The 20,286-nt window shown below is 39.9% G+C and overlaps 1 protein-coding gene across 2 annotated transcripts; it reads left to right on the top strand.

The window, feature by feature from the left end:
• The first annotated feature begins 1,372 nt into the window (after positions 1–1,372).
• On the top strand, positions 1,373–18,863 carry HADH (hydroxyacyl-CoA dehydrogenase). Of its 2 annotated transcripts, XM_062493784.1 has the most exons (9): positions 1,373–1,510; positions 4,638–4,766; positions 6,141–6,298; positions 10,944–11,070; positions 12,303–12,392; positions 13,918–13,990; positions 16,027–16,031; positions 16,948–17,122; positions 18,146–18,863. In XM_062493784.1, the coding sequence occupies exons 1-9, from the start codon at positions 1,382–1,384 to the stop codon at positions 18,262–18,264; spliced, it is 1,005 nt and encodes a 334-aa protein (XP_062349768.1). In that variant the 5' UTR covers positions 1,373–1,381; the 3' UTR covers positions 18,265–18,863. The 2 variants fall into 2 exon arrangements, with proteins under 2 accessions (XP_062349768.1, XP_062349769.1); XM_062493785.1 differs by lacking the exon at positions 16,027–16,031 and having other exon boundaries at positions 17,006–17,122.
• The last annotated feature ends 1,423 nt before the right edge of the window (positions 18,864–20,286 follow it).

Raw genomic sequence — 20,286 nt, 5'->3', positions numbered from 1 at the left:
AGAGCCCCCAGGGGGTCTCAGGGGAAGGTGGGAGATCCTTCTGTATGGAAATGGGGGGCTGAGCAGGAGTCCACTGAAGTGTTTATGGGGAAGGGGTGGGTATCAGCGCTGGTTTTAACCAGGAGCTGGGCACTCTGGAACAACAGCTGTAGGTGGAAATCTTGTGTCTTATGTCCTGGAGTTAGGTTGCAGGTTGCTTGGCATACTGATCATTAAAGGTGAATCTCTGGGTAAAGCTGCTTCTACAGCCACTTTGTGCTTCTGCCTAATCCAGGGGATTTTTTTTTTTTTTTGCAGTGGGTTTGTGGTACAAAGTGCAGATATGAGAATACAACACTTTATTTGACTAAAACAAGATGCTTAATGTTTACCCAAATGCTGACTCAGGTAGTAATTGCTGTGTTGTCAGCTACTGCTGTCGCTGACTTGTAGTGCAGGTCTTTCTGGTGATAGGTGAATTGGATGGAAAATCAAGGCAGTCTGCATCTGATATGATTCAGCTGTTAGTGTTCATAATGGAAGATTTTTTTTTTGTTCTTGTTTCATTATATTTGTTATTGTGTATCTTGTGCTGGCCTGGAAATAAAATCCTCTTCTAGTCAGGAAACGTTGTGGAGAGAGAGCTTCTAATGATGTGAACAGAACACTGAATTGCTGGAGCATGTCCAGAGAAGGGCAATGGGGCTGGGGAAGGGTCTGGAGCACAAGTGCTCCAGTGAGGAGCGGCTGAGGGAGCTGGGGGCGTTCAGCCCGGAGGAAAGGAGGTTCAGGGGAGACCTTATGGCTCACTACAACCCCCTAAACAGGAGGGTGTAGCCAGGTGGGGCTCGGCCTCTTCCCCCACGCAACCACTGACAGGATCAGAGCACAGTCTTAAGCCACACTGGGAGAGGTTTCGGTTGAACCCTTCACAGAGAGGGTGATTTGACATTGGAATGGGCTGCCCAGGGAGGTGTTGGAGTCACCGTCCCTGAAGGTGTTTAAAGAAAGATTGGATGACATAGCCACTTGGTGCCATGGTCCAGCTGACATGGTGGTGTTGGGTCATGGGTTGGACTCGATGGTCTCGGAGGTCTTTCCAACCTCATTGATTCTGCGATCGTGCGAGCATGAGCAGCGGGAAGGTGAGCGCTGAGGGCAGCGCGGTGACCTCTGCGCAAAGGACGGGCATCAGCGCAGCCTCCGGCGCCAGCCAAGTGCTGACCTCGGCCTTGCTGCTTGGCTCTTAAGGAATCGGAGGTAGCGAAGGTGAAAGACTCAACGCGCCTCTCCCGTCGGCGGGCAGCCGGGACCGGGCAGCCGGAACCTGCCGCCTTCCCCGGGGCGGAGCGCGGCCCGGCCCCGCCCGTCCCGGCCCCGCCGCTCGCTCCGTGCCTTCGCCATGGCTTTCGCCACCCGCCACTTCGTTCGCGCCGCCTCCTCCGACGCCGCCACGGCGGCCGCCAAGAAGCTGCTCATCAAGCATGTCACGATCATCGGCGGCGGCCTCATGGGCGCCGGCATCGCCCAGGTGAGCGCGGCGCGGCGGCCCGGCCGCGGGGCGGGGGGGAGCGGAGGCGCCATGGCGGCCGCGGGGCGGCCGGGGCCCGGCGAGTGCTCGGGGCCGCGGGGCGAGCCCCGTGGCCAGCGCGGGCCCTTCCCGCTCTGCTGCTCCTGCGTCCGCTGCGCTGCGCTCGGAGCTGAGCCCGGCCGGGAAGGGGCGAGCGCAAGGGAGGGCGAGCGCTCTGCTGGCGGACCAGCATTAATAAAACCCGGAACGAAACGAAACAACCCTCCTAGCGCTTCTCGGAATGTGTTTCGGTCCGTGGTCAAACTCCTTGGCGCTCGCCTTTCCGGGCTGTGTTCGTGTGCGGAGCGGTGGCTGCGCTGGCTCCCGGCCGTGCTGGGTCGCGCCCCTGCGCTCCTCTGCCAGAACGCTGCGGGTTTGGGTTCGGCTCCGGCTCCTGCCGAGGCGGGGTACAAAGTATTGCTGCTCTCTGCTTGCTCAACTTCCACAGTTCTGCTGATCAGCACATCTTCAGGTCAGACGGCTTGGCGAGAAGAAACACCAAGGCTGATGGTTTAAATTGTTTAAGGTGATTCTTATGACAATGCGTGGAATAACTGTAAACAGACAGTGGCTAATGATATGTGAGAAATGTTGGTTGGAAAGAAGATTCTTCTAACTTAGCAAGGAAGCAGATCAAGTGAAATTTTAAGACATTTTACCAGTAGAACGCACTAGCTAAAACGAGCATTTAGCTGTCAGTCATCTTCAGAATTATGAAGGTTAATATTTAAACAGTATTTATTTTCCCAGCATTTAATCCCAGGCCTTTGGCTTTTAAGTTCACCTTTAACTCGACAGCTTTGGGACATGAAATTGAGGAGTCCTTTCAGTGACTGAAAGTTTCTGCACTTACTTAATTCAGAGAAAGAACTTGTTGCCCAGGATACCAGGGTAGTCCACAAACTTCACAAAGAATAAAGGGGAGTAGACAAACATCTGAGCAGAAACTGACAGTGAGGCTGGAGCTGGAGTTCATGAATAGCAGTTCTCCATTTCAATGAGTGAACAGGTTTGCTGCTCAGAACTAAAGATTTCTTATATTCCTGGCAAATCTATAGCAGAAGGAGTACAGAGGCTTTGTTTTTTTGGGTTTTTTTTTTGGCTAAGGAAATAGTTGTCTATGCACTTTTCTGATAAAAACACTCCTCTGTATCGTGACACTAGAGCTTGAGGTTTCCACTGAAGAACTATCAAAGAACAATTTTGAAAAAAGTTGTTCTTCTGTTTGAGGAAGAGGTACACTAAGCAAAGCTTACAATTTTCCAGGTAAGTGAGCTGATCTTGTTCTGCTGGACTGCACATTTTCAGAGAGCAGCTTGTCAAGAGAAACATGTCTGGTATTTGACAGTAACAGGGGTTGCAGGCCTCTACCACTGTAAAGGACCCAGGATTGTTTGGCTGACCATCTGCCTCCAATTTATCAATCCAAAATAATCTCAAAGCAGAGGTCATTGTAACACTGAGTGGTGTCTCCCCTGTACCCTATTAATAAAGCTGCTTTTCATTGCTTTTTGAACACTTAAGAAATTGTGTCTCCTCTTCTCTTGCTTTTTCATGCTAAAAGGTATGGTTGAAAACCATAATTTTTGATTCTGCCCTGTGAAAAGCACTTCTGTATGAGAAAAATATTAACTGACCCCCCAGCACTCGTGTTTCTTATTTAGCATTCTTAAGATCATTGGATAGTAGAGTTTAGGCCAGTGTGTGTTTGAGTTGCAAGGAAATGGTATGATCTTGTCTCATTTTCTTCTTCCCTGTCCATATAAATATGGTGGGAAATGGGAGATGTTAATTTTTTCTAGGATTTTTCACGAGCTGTGATACCAGTGATGGTGTCATAAATGGATCCTCAGTGAAGCACCTCTTAAAAATGTGTTTGGTAATGATTTTTCATCTGAGGATTAAAGAGTCTTGCTTCATGGTTACAAATGATCAGCGGCAGATGAAATGTTAGAAGTACAAGTTTGGTTTAAGGGATTTTTATAGAATGGCCATAGTGAAAATAAAAAAACAAGTTGGAAATAAATAAGTGTCTGGCATTTCTTTATTTGCTGGGTTAGTGAGGCAAATTGGATGAGAATATCACCATGCTTTTCTTCATGACATATCTGTACTTCCGTTTCAGCTAGCTTTGTTGGAGTAGATCTTGTGGGTGCAGAAGTCTTTAGTCATCGGATGTAAGGTTAAATGCGAGGTAAAAGATTGCAGGAGATAAGCCCTGAAGTTGAGTGACTTTAAAACCGTTAGCGGAACCATGTTTTAGTATCTGTTTTACACAGTTACTAAATCATAATTCTGTTAGTTCAAGGATTCTGAAAGTGAAGATAGGCTATTGCTAACGAACAAGAGGAACATAAATAAAGTAACAGTGAAGTAACAGATAATGAGCAGCTGATCTTTAATATGCTGATGCAGTGTGAGACAGTGAGGTTATGTGTTTGAAATTAATTTGAATATCAACCGAAAAGGCAATCTGGTACTGCTGTGTGCAGCTGACCCAGTGTTTGCACCAAGTGCATAGTAAGGAGATTTTGCAGCCATTCCTGTCTGTGTGGAATCCTGGAGTAGCAAATGTTCACTGCTGCTCCCAGCTCCGCTGTCACCTTCCTGTTGCTGCAGGGACATGCTCATGGCCTGAGAGCAGAGCTGTGTTCTGGGGACACAGGGTTGGCCATCCCTTGTGCCACCTGCTCACCCTGCCAGCATTCCAGTTTTGGTCTCCACAGCCCTTTTTCCTTACAAGGTCCAAGGCTCTCAGCTAAAACACTTGTTGCTGTCAAGATGGCTGTTTATTCTGTAGCCACAGCCACAGAATTTAGATGCCTTCAGACACAAGATTCTGCAGACAGTGTGAGAGAAAGAGAGATTTCTTTTTCCTTTTCCTTCAAGTTGTTTGAGACCTTTATCCCCTCAGCATCACCCCAACTGTATACAGACTTTTATGATTTTTCTAGTCAAGTGCATTTAATTCAATGTCTTTTAGCTCACTTTTGCCTGAATGCCTGGCATATTGACTGTCTACACAAATCAATATGGTTGGTTGTTTTGTGACATAGATATTGAATTTTTGTGTTTTTTTTCCTTTCAGGTTGCAGCAGCCAGTGGTCACACTGTAGTGTTAGTTGACCAGTCAGATGAAATCCTTAAAAAGTCTACAAAAGGAATTGAAGAGAGTTTGAAGAGAGTGACAAAGAAGAAGTTTGCAGATAAGCCTGAGGTTAACACCTTCTTTATTCCTCTAGGAAAACTTGGAAGAATAAAAACTGCCATATTGAACTTAACGACATGGCAATTATGCATTATAGAGCATATTTTATTTGCTTAAATAGAGCATGCATTATAGATAATGCATGATATATATACTATATATGGATATATACTCTATAAATAGAGTATGCATTATAGACCATGGTTTTTTTTGCTTAAAAAGAAAACTTTTTTCCCAGTGTGCTCAAGAACCTAGACTTTCCATTTTGTTTTTTTTTTCTTTTTTAATTTAGGGAGATTGAAAGATGTCTTACTTCATTTTCTTTCCTTGATAAGCTTCAGCTTTAGCATAAAGATTTAAACCAACTTGGCAATCTTTTAAAACAGATCCTAAATGTGAAATGGAGTCAAACTATTCATTGTAGCTTAAAAGCAAGCAGTCTTTGATTGCTTACCTTGGAATGCACCTGTTTTATCCAAAAGCAAATAGTAACAAAATTGTCTCAATACCTGAGTAAGGAGTCTTCTTTGTTTTTTTTCCCCTCCTGACACTTGGGCACAGGATTATTGCAAAGGATATGAGAGTGCAAGTGATACCTGTGAGTTCGTATTTGCAGCAAGCTGCTGTGGAGCAGCTGATGAGTTGAACTTTGTATCCTCAGAGTTACTTGTTGCTGTTCTTCTTTCTCTAAATTCCATAGCAGATTTATTTCTTCTTTTGATACATATTAACATGTACAATGTATACTGATAGTGATGACTGCCAGAAGAGGATGCAGCAGACAAACTAAAGGAAAGGGCTTGTTAGCAGTATGGAAGTGTCAGGATGGGTTGAGGATATGCACGTAATTATGTGGAGTATTTTAATCAAAAGGAAAACTGTCCACATAATAACTTGCACTTTTTGTATGACATTATATTCTCCCATATAGGGTTTTTAAATGGAGACGTAGTACAAATTTTACCCTTGGCTAAAAATCTTGCATTTCTGTTTGATTTCTGCCCTCACAAACTATGTCAGCAGATTTACTAGTAAGAAAACATTTCTCCCCACTTTTTCACTGTCGTTATAGCTACTGATTGACCAACCAGGTGATCACTCAGACTCTGGTGCTGAAGGTTGGACTACAGCAAATGGTCTTCCTAAAAGAATGAGTTTAAAGGTCTCCTGTTTGCTTCAAAACAGATTTGATTGGCTAGGAAAATTTTCAGTGGAAAGCATTGTAACTCTACACACTTAGACCTCTTATTGATTTGGAAATGTGGCAGACTGCCTGCATTTTTTGGGGGGGGTCAAAAACATTGGAGCACATAAGGGAATTCTCATGTAAAAGGAAAATAAATCACTGCAAATAGACATTACAGCTGCTTGAAAATATTTTAGGCTGGTGCTGAGTTCATTCAGAAGACCTTGAAGAACCTCACAACAAGCACAGATGCAGCATCAGTGGTCCACAGCACGGATTTGGTGATAGAAGCCATCGTGGAGAACCTGGAAGTTAAAAATAAACTCTTCAAGACACTAGATAAGTTTGCTCCAGAGTATGTGTATTTTTCCTGTTACATTTTGAAACTTAGCCTATTGTATTTTCTGTTTTCATACTTACAGTTAGTTCTCTATTTTCTTAGCTGTTTTATTTAAAAATGAGTTTTGCTGTCTCTTAGACTAGCTCCCAACTATCATGTTGGTGTGGAATGTGCCAGGTGCATATGTTACAGCCATCCTCAGGTGTGTTGCATTGCTTCATTTGTTGTTCCAGGTGTGTTTAGTCATTAAGATTGCCCATCTACTTTGGCAAGTTCAAATCTAAATCCAACTACAAATGCAGAACAGTAGAATTAACTTGTTCCAGTACACATGGGTTACTGTTAATGTTGTGTTCCCATACTTACATAGGGAATTGGGATGCTAAAGTGTTTGTTTCCAGCACACCTGACATAAACAAGTTTTTAAGAAGTCTCTGTCAGCTCAGTAATGTTTTAAGTGAGCTAACATGACTTTGTATTGTTACAAGAGTTATGAAACAGCCATTGCTCACTGTGTGTGCTGTAAAAGGGTAAATAGTATTTTAGCAGGGACTCATTCAGTTACTGAAAGTCCCTGGAAATGTCTTTGAACTATATTTGATAACTGTTGGAAGTTACTGTTGAATTTTATCCAAACCCAAAAAAGCTGTTGAGCATGTAGCCTCAGAAATTTAAGCCTTGTAATTGATGAGTCAGGATCACAGGACCTTGACTGCTTGCAGGTTGAGATTTTAACTAGCACAGGTAAATCTGGGGGTATTGGCTAAGAGGTGTTTTAGACTGTCTAACCTGTCAACTGGGCAAGCTGTACTTTAAATATCATGTCAAGGGAGAAAAGATGTTATCATTAGTTCACTTCAGCCTGAGGAAATTTTCAGGCTTTCTCATACTGTCAGTAATTAAAATTACCTGGTAATTTTGAAAACAGTAAATGATCACAGGCAGCCATGTACTGAGCACAGAATAACTTGCCATTACTCTGACACCCAAAAGTAATTAGCTGTGTTTATGAGAGTACCTTGTTATGGTTGGATTGTGCCTATTTTGTGCAAACAGACCATTGACTGCTTGACTATTTAATGTGCAAATTGGAGTGTACTAAATGGCAAGCTCTCTAAAACCAGTCAGCAAGGAAATGTGGGTGTGGGGACTTGGAGTTTCACTTAAAAATATGTATGTTTGGAACACCTGAGACTATTTTTTGTAAGACTGAGCTGTTTGTTAGTGTAGATGCTGTAAAATTTGAAATTTTACATTGCAGTGTTAAAAGCTACTGAGAGTTGTTCAAATATGCTCCTCCCTATTGCAAAAGGGGTGATTTTGTAGGGTTGGGAAAAAGGGCTAAGACAAGAAGCCTTCCTTTTTAAGAGGATATTTGGAAATTATTGTAAACATACTGATGTCTTATGTGTAGGATAAAGGAAAGTGAAGTGAATGGCAAAGAAAATGCGCTGTAGTGTAGAAAGTAGATGAAAATCCCATCAAATAGTGCAACTTAATAGTGGAATGTTTAAAATACTAGCTTTAGATAGAAAAGGTAATTTGTAAATGTGAGAGAGTATAGAATTGTAGATACTGTGCCTAGTGTGGGGAAAGACAGAAACCTGTAGTGAGTGTTTTTCCATGTGTTGGAAGGCTCTACTCATCCCACATGGCACTGTGCTGGAATGGAAAGCTCTCTCCGTCAGTGCAAGCATTCTACAGCCTTTTCTAAGGCTGAATAGTTCAAAATTTATAAACCTATTGTATGGACTGTTGTGCCATCCCAGTAGGGGTGGCAGACTTGTGATTAATTGGTAACAAAGACAGGATTTGTTTAAAGACAGCTTTCAGTCTCGGAAGGAGCTTTGCTTCTGGGGGGCTCTGGGCATTGATGGCCCTCTGAAGTGCAGGTTACAGGGAACTTTACCAGGAAAGACCAGGATGCTTTGGAGAACTTGCCTTCATTCAAGTCTCAGGACTTAATACAGGGGTGGATGATAGCAGGTAGAAATATGAGGGGCTATGTATTACAGTCGTTCTGACAAGATGATGAATTCTGTCTGTGAAATACAAGGTGTGTGAAACTCGGCATTTTTTGTGCTGTATTTCATATCTTGTGCATTTCCTTAGCTGTAACATGTACTTGTTTGTCTCCCATTTTTGCTCCATGAAAACATCTCCAAGGAAAAAAATAAGTCTGGGAACTGCAAAAAACTAAAATATTACATTGAAAAAGCATAGCACAAGTAACAACTTAATTCCTCTTCCTTTTCTTATCAAATAACTGTAGTTCCTCTGAAAGTGGATCTATATATGTAGGGGATGGGAAAGCTATTCTTTTATTGAGAGAAGTTGTATTTGTGAGTGGGGAGTGAATTTCTCGTAAATGTTCAAATCAAATGTAATAAGCCAGGAGTGTTTGGCAACCCCAGGACATCTTGGACACTCAGGGTATTTCTCAGCTGGGTAACTGTCCAGGTGAAACAGTGGATGCTGTTTCTTGGGTGCCATTTTCCTGACGACGTACTGGTTTATGTTCTTGGAGCTTTGCAAAATGCAGAAGGCAGAATTGTATATTTCTGTTCCTCTCAGTATTATACTCACCGTATTTGGTATTACTGTGTTAGATGGTCATCATCTTTGGAGCAGAGCATTGCTACCCACTCTTCAGTTTTGTTTTTGTTTTCTTGAATGGAGTCAATCTTGCATTCCCATTTTGAAAAAGGTCAGGCTAGGATTTTTGTAGACACTGCAGCATTTTTCCAAACAGGGTCTTAATGTATATGACAAAACAACTTTTGGGTATCCACTTTAAGAACTTTTCTGTACTTGCTTCTGCTTTTTTTCTTGCATGTAGGAAATGCCCATCAATATTCCTTGGTCTAGAATTTTCCTTTAGATGTGGAAACTCAGTTTGGACCTGGCCGGTGTTTTTCAGCAGTTCACTGTGTTAGAATGAATGTGTTATAAAACTGTTAAAAAAGAGGTGTTGTTCAGTGTTTGCTATGTAAGGCAGCTGGTCTGTAAGAGTCTGATTTATTGGAAGTATTTATTAATGTTTCTCTTGTGCTGGGCTCTGCTTTTGATGTCTTTCCCTGAGCCACTAGATGGCACCAAGAGAAAGCACTCTGCTGCTGGGAAAGCCAGTTCCATGGCTTCACTAGTACTGGTTTCCCAAAGCCTCCCAACTCTGCTGTTACCTGAAGCGTGGATTGTGTAATTCGAAGTCATAGGCATGAAAATTCTATTTTAAACTCAACTGAAATCAATTAGTTGGTCAGAGAAGAAAGTGTAACTAAAATGCACTTGTTCACAGTGCAAATTCAATGCTTTTCTTTTTTCCAAGACTTTCTATTGTGTGAGGCTACAGAAGAGGTACTGAGGTAAAAGCTCTTAAGTGAACTTGGATATAGACCTAGCAATTATTACATTTCACAAATCAATGTGCTTCTTTTTTATATGAATATTTTAATTTTTATATGCCGAGGCAAATTTTTGATGAGAGTAATTGACTTTTGTACACAGTGACCTTGAAAGGTCAAAACTATGAAATGCAGAATGCTCCTGTTAGTACCTCACCTCAGAACAGTGTAAGGCCACTTTATGGTGGGGATATAATAAAAGAATATTTGTAAGAAGAGTAAACAGGAATTTTCAGGATTTTTTTATTTCCTTCACTATAACAAAAAAGAAAGCATAATTAAAAATGGAAAACAAAGTGGGTGTTTTTGTCTTGAAATGTTTTTGTTAATACCACTATAAGATGTCCCCATGCCTTGGACATAACTTTTCCGAAAGCTCTGTTGTAAACCTCAGTTACATCTTAGTACAGTGTAAGCAAAATACTAATGTAGATAAACATTTGCTGAGTCCAGTAGGATAGCTTTTCGAAGGGATGGTAGGATGCACCCAAATTGAAAGGTAGGTTTTAATCTCTAGTTTGTGATTTTCATGATTTGAAGAAAAAGCCGTTTCTGTAAGTTTTTGGTGTGATAGCAGGGCTGTTGAGGTTTTGAGATATTTGCTGGGAAGAAATACCCAAACAAACAAAAAACTCAAACCACTATAAGTTGCAGTTTGTAAATCTGGTTTATTTTGGGAAAAGGACTTCATATGTCTTAAAATTCTTGGCATTTTGTGTATCCTTTGCAGTGTCCTATGCATGGCAGATCTTAAATTTTCTGTTTTTTCCTCCATCAGATCTTTGCTCTGGTGGTAGATTTGCTCATCATGTTTATCACTGACAATTTTAAAATAAAGTAGTTTGCAGATTTTGTATAAGTCTCCAAAGTGCATTTTAGACGTGGCATATGATTGGGTTTCAATAGATGTGTAAATGTGTTTAGCAACAAATATAAATACCCTTGGGTTTCCAGGATTGCTGAAGGAATTACCTAGCATGGATTAGGGGAGTTAAATAAAATTTTCTACTTGCATAGTCCTTTTTTCCAGCACCTAATAAAAGCATTCAATGTAATTCCTCAAGAAACAGGAAGTCACACAGTCTTTGCAGTGATTATTTAATCATTGCTGTGCTTAGACCTCAGTAAAAGGACCATGGTAAACTGCAGGGATATTTCTGGGAATTCTTGGATGGTTAGCCAATGGATGTCTATTTATGTTTAGTGCCTCAGTCTCCTACTGTCCTTTATGCAGTTTATGTATTTCTTATTTCCAGGCATACGATATTTGCAAGCAACACTTCATCCTTGCAAATCACAAAGATGGCAAATGCAACCACCAGGCAGGACCGATTTGGTGGTCTCCATTTCTTTAATCCTGTGCCTATGATGAAGCTTGTGGAGGTGGGTGTCTTATGAGCATTCCTTACAGGGGCTGTTATCATCATGTTCCATCATAGCAGTATGTGCAGCCCAGCAGTGCAATTGTCAACAGTGGGATTTCAGTTAGACTGACAGAACAGATCTCAGTTTGCAGCTGTTCTGATACGGAATTTGCTACCTCTAGTGAATAGAGGGTGCTGCAGTCTCTGTTGAGAGGTGAGTTTAAGAGACAGAGGTAACTCCTTCAGTCTCAAGGCTCCTGAATTCTCCACTGAACTACCAGCAGTGGTGCTGTTTTAGGCCATCATTTTAAGCAGGGAGGCTTCTTCATAAGAAATGCTGATACCAGTGTAGAAATCAATAGAAAATGTCAGGAGATGAATCTTCTTGCCTTGTCACTTTTGTGATGAAGTCAGTTTCAGTGTTTCTGGTGCTACAGGCTGGGAAATAGGGGCTGGAAATCTGACCAGAGAAAAAGGATCTGGGAGTGCTGGCTGAAAGCTGCTGAACATGAGCCAGCTGTGCCCAGGTGGCCAAGAGGGCCAATGGCATCCAGTCTCGTGTCCAAAGTAGTGTAGCCAGCAGGAGCAGAGCAGTGACTCCCTGTACTCAGCACTGCTGAGGCCACACCTCAAATGCTGTGTCCAGTTTTGGGCCTTTTACTATAAGAAAAACATTGAGGTGCTGGAGCAGGTCCCGAGAAAGGAAACAGAGCTGGTGTTAAGTCCAGAGAGTAATTCACTTGAGGATGAGGAAGAGATGAGGATGCTGAGATTGTTTAGATTCTGAAAAGGAGGCCAAGGAGAAACCTTATCACTCCCTAAAATTACCTGAGAGGATGTTCTAGTGAGGTGGAGTAGCTGGTAGTGTCTGTTACATCACGAACTATGGCTGTTTAAGTGGTTCTCTAGAGTGATGTCTTTGTGTTTCCCAAGACAACAGAGACTATGTAACATTTAAAGCTGTTTTGATATGCTATAATCTCTTGAGTATGCTTTCATAGTTCTTTTACCCTCCATCCATAATGGCTGAGTGGGAAAGTGTTTTAAAGAAACACAATACTGCAAAATGCTATATCTACATGTAATATAGCATTCTGTGCCTATTACATATCTATCCATTGAAGTAGTGTTTTGGCAAAACATTTTGTGAATTTCTGGAGGAGTCTTCTGGATTATATTGCTGTAATGGAGAAATGAGAGAGATTCTTCTCATAAATATGCTTATGCTCTCTCTGGCTTCCCTGTACCCAGGTCATCAAGACTCCAATGACCAGCCAAAAGACCTTTGAATCACTTGTGGATTTCAGTAAAGCAGTAGGAAAGAGTCCTGTCAGTTGTAAGGTGAGTATGTTTTGACAGTATAGTGTTCAGAGGGTTTATCTTTGTAGACTGATAATTTTAAGGTGGTAGGTTTTAGTAGATGTGTGAGCACTTCAAAAATTTCCAGGCTGCTTCTTGTCCAGCTCGTCTTTGTAATTAAAAGCAATTTGACAAACGGAACACCCACATTTACCACAAATTCTTGAAGGTCCAATGATCTAGACATCTTGTCTAGAGCAATAAAACTCACAGGTGTCAGGGCTTACTGTTAAGGAGTCTTTTTTTCAAGTCCTGCAGAAGCATAGACTGGAGAGCTTAAGCAGGACTTCATGCCAGAGACAAAACTGCTGCCTCTTGTACTGTGAAGCATTTGGCTGAATCCTCCATGGTGTGTGCTCATTGCAAGTTTTTCTTAAGACTGCAGTTACTAGACACATATTAATCTTAATTTCTTCTCAGCTTTGGATTTTTTTCTCTCAAGGAACACTCTGCTTCGAAAGCACACTTTTTCCTAATCAATTAAGCTGTGGTCTGGATAGTTTTATGCAAGCTACTGCTTTGAGTCTCACAGCCCCCAGGAGACAGCTGATCATAAAAAGAAGGGCCTGCAATCCGATAGTTACAGGATTAATTAATTCAGCTTCTGCATGCTGGACTCTTAATTCTGGCTATGTTCTCTAAATTCTGGCTAAATTGTTCTGTGGCCTCAGTTAACTTTTTTCCTATTTCTGTCACAGTTTATGCAATCTGTAGAATATATTTGTTATATTATATTTGTAGAATTGTTATAAATTAACTTCAATAGAGAATAATGCAGTATTCATGTCTGAACCTTTTAAAAAATTCTTGCTTATAGAAGAAACATTGCTTGGGATTATCTGGATTAAATATTGAGATAAAGTAGAATGAATAATAAACATCTGAAACAGTAGTAATATACAAAATAATAGTGTATTTGCAACACTCTTTCTTTTGTGTTTGATTAATTGTTTGTGCTTTTGATTGATGCTTGTGCAAAAGAAGTTTTGTATTCATTTGTTACCTTCTGACAGCATGTGTCTTATCTTTTTATTGTTAGTGTTGATGTTTGCTGTTAAAATGGTCCTAACTTTCAAAAGTATGGATCACCAGTGAGTAGTGGGGGAGAAGCAGACTATTTAATCAGGAGTGCTTCTGGTAGTGGACACACACACAGAAACCTATTGGGGAGGAACTGCTTTTCTCCTGGCCTTCAGGAAATCATATCCTTAGACTCTTGATAAAGAAAATACTAGCCATATTAAATTAAGATTAATTGCTTTGGGCTTGTAGTAGTCTTACTGTTCTCAGTCATGATGACTCTTTGTGTGTCATTCCTCGTTTGATTTTCACAATGTTTTATGCTTTAATACTGAGCAGATGAATGAGATGAAAAATACAGTTCAGAGAGTATCTTAAGTAATGATACAATAAGTGTCTTCATCCACTTGTTTTGCTTGTCATGTCCCGTTTGAGTGTAGTTCTGGTAAAGAGTGTTTACTGAGAATCCCATTTATATTTTTCCTAGGATACTCCCGGGTTTATTGTAAACCGTCTCTTGGTGCCATATATGATGGAAGCTGTTCGACTTTTTGAGAGAGGTACTTGGTGGGGTATTGACTTCAAGGGATGTTGACATATAATACTGCTAAATGTTACATTGCTTCAGAAAAGCCTTGGGATTCCCTCAAAATTTTCAGACATTAGAGGCTGGAAGTGAATAGAGAATGATATGAGCCAACATCTGTAGCTGGAAAGGCCTTGCCTTCTCTTTGAAATGTCAGGTTATGCAGAGTTGGAAGGTACTTGTGTGTGAAATTCTTGGTAGTGGAAAATGTTTTTGGCTTGGAGGTGGCAAGATGAGTGTAGTGCCATTATAAAAATGGCCTCTGCTGGCTGTTTAGGAACATTCTCTATCCCAGGAGACATTGATAAAAGTGATTGAAAGTCCCATAATGGGGCCATTAATAAAGTTCTCCCGAGTTCACTTATATGGGGCTTGTGAAATAAACCACCAGTTTTGTGGTAAGTGCTGTAATGGTGTCACACGATGGAACTGGCACAGAAGCGATTCAAGATCAGCTACTGCCACATAAAACTTCCTGTTCCCCTTCTGTGTTGATTTTTAACATAGTGTCTTCAGGAATTCCAGTCTCACTGTTGTTCCCTTTTACATTAATATGTAGGTAAAAATAATCACGAATCCCTAAAGAACCACTGAATTTTTCAAAGCATTGAAGCTTGTTTTGAAAAGATGCCAATAATGAATGTAGTGGATAAAGATGAAATTACAGACTGTAATTGCTTTTATTTCAAGTGCTCTGCTCATAGCTCCATGCTACTAAGAATGTCATTTGAAACATTTTGTTTTTGAAATCACTGCTTTTTTACAGATGAAAGCGCACAATTTTCAGGATTCCACCAAATATGCTTTAAATATTAAAAATCTCTTTTAAGGCACATGGAAGGGATGGTTTGATTTAAAAAAAAAAAAAAAAGGAGCAACACTACTTGTTTATCCATCAACAGATGTACCTAATTACATCTCAAAGGGAGAAAAGAGCAAATTTAGTGACTTGAAAGGCAAAGGCATGAATGCGAGGGGGCATTATTCTTTTAGAAAAAGTCAGTTTTAAATAAAGTGTCTGGGTGTTTCAGCATGTTTAAAAGAGGTGCCTTTGTTAAGTGATATGTATCATTGTGCATATTTCAGGAGACAACAGAACTTTAAATGCAGAAGAAAACAGTCACTGAGTTTGTATGTTAAAGCTGACTGCTTTTGCCTAAGCAAAACAGTATTTTGATTTCATCTTTATTCTTTTTGTGTTATCTCCCACATTATATTTCCAAACTTGCTCAAGTTCATTTGTGACTTCTTTACCTCTAATGAAATCTATTTAAAAAGGTAGTTAATGTCTTGGGAAAGCTGATGGCTGTCTTTTAATTCATATGTTCCAGTGAATCAGATTAAATTTTTATCAAATCCTTTGTGTTTATTCTCAGAGTAGACACTTGAGCCAGATTATCATCTGCATTAAATGAATTGTGTCTCTTTCTGGGTAACTGTAAGCACTGAAATGCCATTTTATTGGGTTAGTCCTTGAGTTGTTATTTATACAAAATCTCATTCTGTTAAATGTGTACTTTGCATAAGCAACATACCTTTAGTATATTAATAATTACTGAAACGGGGCATATTGTAAATATTAATGTATAGTGGTCTGTACTGCTCTGTCCTTAGTTTAAATAAGTCAGCTAAGTCTCTATGAAAGTCTGTTTTATACTAGGAGAGACTGAATGAGCTAGGAATATAGCCCTTGTTTGCCCTTTTACTATTTTTTATTGCATTGTAATGTAACTGCCAAGTGGCCAAGTCCCACGTTTGACAAAGTGGGACAAACCTGGTGAGAGAATAAGTCTGTATACCTGCGTCAACTGCAAATGAGCTGAGGATTTAGCTGTGTTTGAATTTGGGGAACTGAAATTAGGTTAGAATTAGGTAAGGCTACTCTCCGCAGCTTCTCAGAAATAAAATGTGGCTTAAAAAAAACACTGTCAGCTTTAAAGAGTAAAATGGTGTATATATAAATTATTAGTTCATACAGAACTGTCACTGAAGTTGTTACTTTTGCAACAGATTTTGTAAATTCATTTCTAGGGTTCTCTGATCTTACCATATAAATTGTGCAGGCTGTGTCTGCCAAGGTGCCGGACACCATGAGTGCCTGTACGCATCGAGCACAGGGGTTATTTAATAAGTACCTCTGGGGCTTGTGTAACTTCATCCTTTTTATAGGATCTGCAGAGAAAGTGCACTGCCTTTCTCAAAATATGAGTTAGAGGTGTACAATACAGGTGCATCTGCTTTGATGACAGTCTAAAATATGTATTCCCAGCTAAAGAATGATGTTAAAGTTAACAGTAGAAGTAACAAGTTTTGGATCATTTTGACTATTTCTTTTAAAATAATTTTGGAATTAATGAATTCAACTGCACCTGCACAGTCATTTCAGGTCTCTCCTAGCTGCCATCTCTGATCCCAACAGATACCCTCTGGTGATAGGTGCTGTAGCTAAGCATGTTACTCAGCTGCTCCTGCTCCCCTCTCCATGCCTGCCTTACCCATCAGATGGATATCACTTGTGTTCTGGCAATTGTAGTGTAAGGGCAGCTTTATCCTGTACGTCATTCAAAAGCTGCTGCTGATCTCATGAAGCTGAAATTGAGTTATTTCCTTACTTACCCTGTTGTGCTGCCTCTAAAAGCAGCTCTTGTTTCTTCATAGTGGCCAGTTCTTCCTTTAGTTGTTCTGATAGGGTCAGCATAGTCGCTGTGGCTCCATCCGTAGGGCAGTGCTCTGTATTGTAATGCAAGAGAAAATCAGGAAAATGGAAAGCAGGCCTGCAGGGCTTGCTTTTTTTTTCCTTTTTTGTGAGAGGTTCAGCTTTATGCTCCAGCATGTGTATGCTGACTCCAGTTTTTGTGGCTGTGAAACATGCAGAGATTTCTATGAAGAGCTGCACCAGGGTGAAATAACACCATGTTAATTATTTATGAGTGGTGCCAAGGAGATACAGAATCTTCTCTGTTCATCAAACTGTCAATCTTTTCTCTAGGAGATGCATCAAAGGAAGATATTGATGTTGCTATGAAGCTTGGGGCTGGCTATCCCATGGGTCCATTTGAACTGCTGGACTATGTTGGGTTGGATACCAGTAAATACATAATAGATGGTACTGCATGCTTCTTTTTTTCTGCTTTTCCACTTCTTAACTAAATTGTAAATGTTCTAATGCAAATGTGACTCTTAATTATTTAAACTGAATGTTTATGGTAATAGCCTTTGAACTGTTGAGGAGAAATGAGTTAGAATTCAGCTCAGAAGTCTGTGTCAGTACAGCATTTGTGCTGCATGCCCGTACCCCTTTGTACATGGTGGCTTTGCTTCACTTCATCAAGTGCTATTGGAAAATAATAGTATTATGAACATTAATGGTACTTTATATAACTAAAAAAGAATCAGTGGGAAGAGTGACATGTACTGGAGGTGAAGAATTCTGTTAAGAGCAACAAAAGTTGAGGCTCTCTATCCAGCCATATTTTCATTCTTAATAGGAAACCCAGTCAAAATCTCAAAAGACTTAAGTGAACCACTTCCCTGTCACTTCAGTTAATAAGTGGGTGAATGTCAATATAGTAACAAAAACATACATAATTGGTGACAGCTTGGTTTTTTTTGTTGATGGTTGTTGTGTTCTTTTGAATAAGCAGCTTAAACATTCTCTGAGGCAGAATGTCACTTTGAGGATGGCATTTTCATTGGAACCTCTTTTGCTTTTAGTCAGTACTGTGGAGTAGTGTTATATTGTTCTAAATAACCATGTGTTTTGCAGGTAGAAGTTAAACTTGGGATTTCTTTGCACTTGAATTTCTTTTCAGCAGAGCCTTTATTTTATTTCCTTGAACTTAACTTTCAGAAGTTCTCCTTAACTGTTTTAAAAAATTCTCAGTGGTGGAGATTATAAGGTGTTTGGAGTACATTGCGCCTGAAGACTAATTGTTAGATTTGTACATAATCATCAATACTGATCTGGGCTTTATGAAGGTGTACTGCAGGGCCTCAGAGAATGTAGAATAAGTTCCAGTCCTTTTTTGGTTTTCTGACCTTTGAATAATTTTCTAAGGAGATGCAGATCTGTATTATCTTTGCATATAAACAGAATGTTACTAATTCATCCACTTCCCTTCCTTTCCAGGATGGCATTCCCTAGAGCCCAACAACCCTCTTTTTGCACCCAGCCCACTCCTGAATAAACTGGTAGAAGAAAAGAAGCTGGGTAAAAAGACTGGAGAAGGATTTTACAAATACAAATGAACTCTGGACTTTAAGAGGTGTTAAACTATCTGTATATGCTATTCAGCATTGCCATAATGCAGGTGTTTAAACCCTCCCAAGGGTGACACAAGCTGTATTTAGAACATAACTCACTTGTGAACTGATTGATTTCACTAGTTAACTATGGTCAAAGCTTGATTTGGTAGACTGTTTTTTTTCTTGTAATTCCAAAAAGCTTTCTAGGTACAGTGCCTTCATGAAATGTTGATTTTTCTCAGGTGCAGTACAGAATGACAAGTGAATTTATGTGTTTGAAATATTATTATATTGACGGGGAAAATCCTAAAAATAACCTCACTTTCGTAAAAATAAAATTTTCAACAATTCTGTATTGAGTGTGAGGGTTTGCAGTTGTGTCTTGGATGGAGCCCACAGGGTGGCAGTCTCTTCCCATGCTGGCAAATGCAGCCTGGAAAGGCAGTGGGTTGTTTTGTTAGGATTTGCTTAAGTGCACCACTAATCTGTAGATGTAAATTAAAGTGCCTTGAACAATAATGTTTTGAAGGACATATTTAAAAATAAAGAATCCCACAATGGCAGGCTGCTCCCTGAACAGAAAGTTCCCAATAAAGCATTTAAGAGCAGAGCTCATGATTTGTGTTGGGGTTTTCTAGCATTTTCAATTAGTGTTTGAGGGCCTACTTTTGCTAGGTGCTGTAGAAACATAATGAAGATTTCTAGGTGATTTCTGTTCTCAGGGGCATGAGCTAGGATGCTGGTGAAAGTTTCTGAATGTTTTCTAGAGTCCTGTAAATTGGCTGTATTTAAAGTGTCATTTTTACACAATACACTACTACTGTTGTTGAGTACCTTGAGGATTGCAATTGGGAGTTTGTGCTGTGTAAACAAATAGGTGTGTCTGGCTGTGTGAGGTACCTTATGTTTTAGCTGAATTTGTCCATGGTGGGAGTGCATCAAATCCTGTCTTTTCTCCAAGTATCACAGAATAAGTGGGCATGAGAATTGGTGTTCCAGTTCAGCTCAGTAGTAGTGTTATTTTACTTTCTGTATTTGGTGCTTCTATATATATATATATTTAGTTACAGAAATAATGATTAATTATTTAATACCAAGTTGCCTCTTCCTCCCTCCTCCATCATCTAATTCAGATTGCATATAAAGAAACTGAGTGCTGACAGTTCCTGGCACATGATCACATAAGAAATCTTTGAGTAGAGAATAAAATTTTTGGTTTATTGGATCCTCGTCCTTAATTACATATCATCTAATTTTGACCCACTTGCCTTGAAAGAAAAGGGTTAAAGGAAAGAAACAGTACTATAAACAGTCATTTTCCTTTACTGATATATTGTTAAACTGACTTGGTTGTACTGAAATACTTCCTACATATGAAGTCTTAAATATATACAAATATTTCTTAAATATGAAGTTTCACTGAAGGTTCTTAATGCTTGTATCTTGGTTTAGTGACTTTTAAATACTGCAGGGTGAAGTTAGCTTCAGAACTGCTGTTTTCAGTACTAATTAAAAATTATGGGAATGTGTATGACCTTTGTGTCTTAAAAATGCCTTTTTTAACAAAAAACATTTAGGTAGAAGTAATTTGCTACTGCTCCCTTTACTTGGATGATGATCTTTAATTTGGAAAAAGGAAGATTTATAGCAAGGCATAGGGTATTTAATGCTAAATGTGCAAAATATTTTTCAATAGTAAATGCGATATTTTAGAAAAATAAACTTCCTCTAAAACTGTGTTTTCTTTTCAGGAGCTCTAACAGGTACAGTATTGTATATGTAATAAATAGGAGAAACCCAGAAAAAGAGGCATTTGTGAGTTGGACTTGGTATTTGAGAAGAGACTTCTATTTTTTTAGCAGAATAGGCCCTGTGGAAATACTTTAATGGTGGGTGGGGGATAGTTAATTTTATCAGCTTATGGAGTGCTGTGCTAAGATGAGTAGAGATGAGGAAAAGGGTGAAAACTTCAGATGCTACCTCTTAAATCTACATCAGAATGCAGAGTACTAATTGAATGACTGT

This window comes from Cinclus cinclus, chromosome 5, assembly GCF_963662255.1.
Source record: "Cinclus cinclus chromosome 5, bCinCin1.1, whole genome shotgun sequence".
NCBI lineage: Eukaryota > Metazoa > Chordata > Aves > Passeriformes > Cinclidae > Cinclus > Cinclus cinclus.
This window is presented reverse-complemented; position numbering and strand designations above follow the sequence as displayed.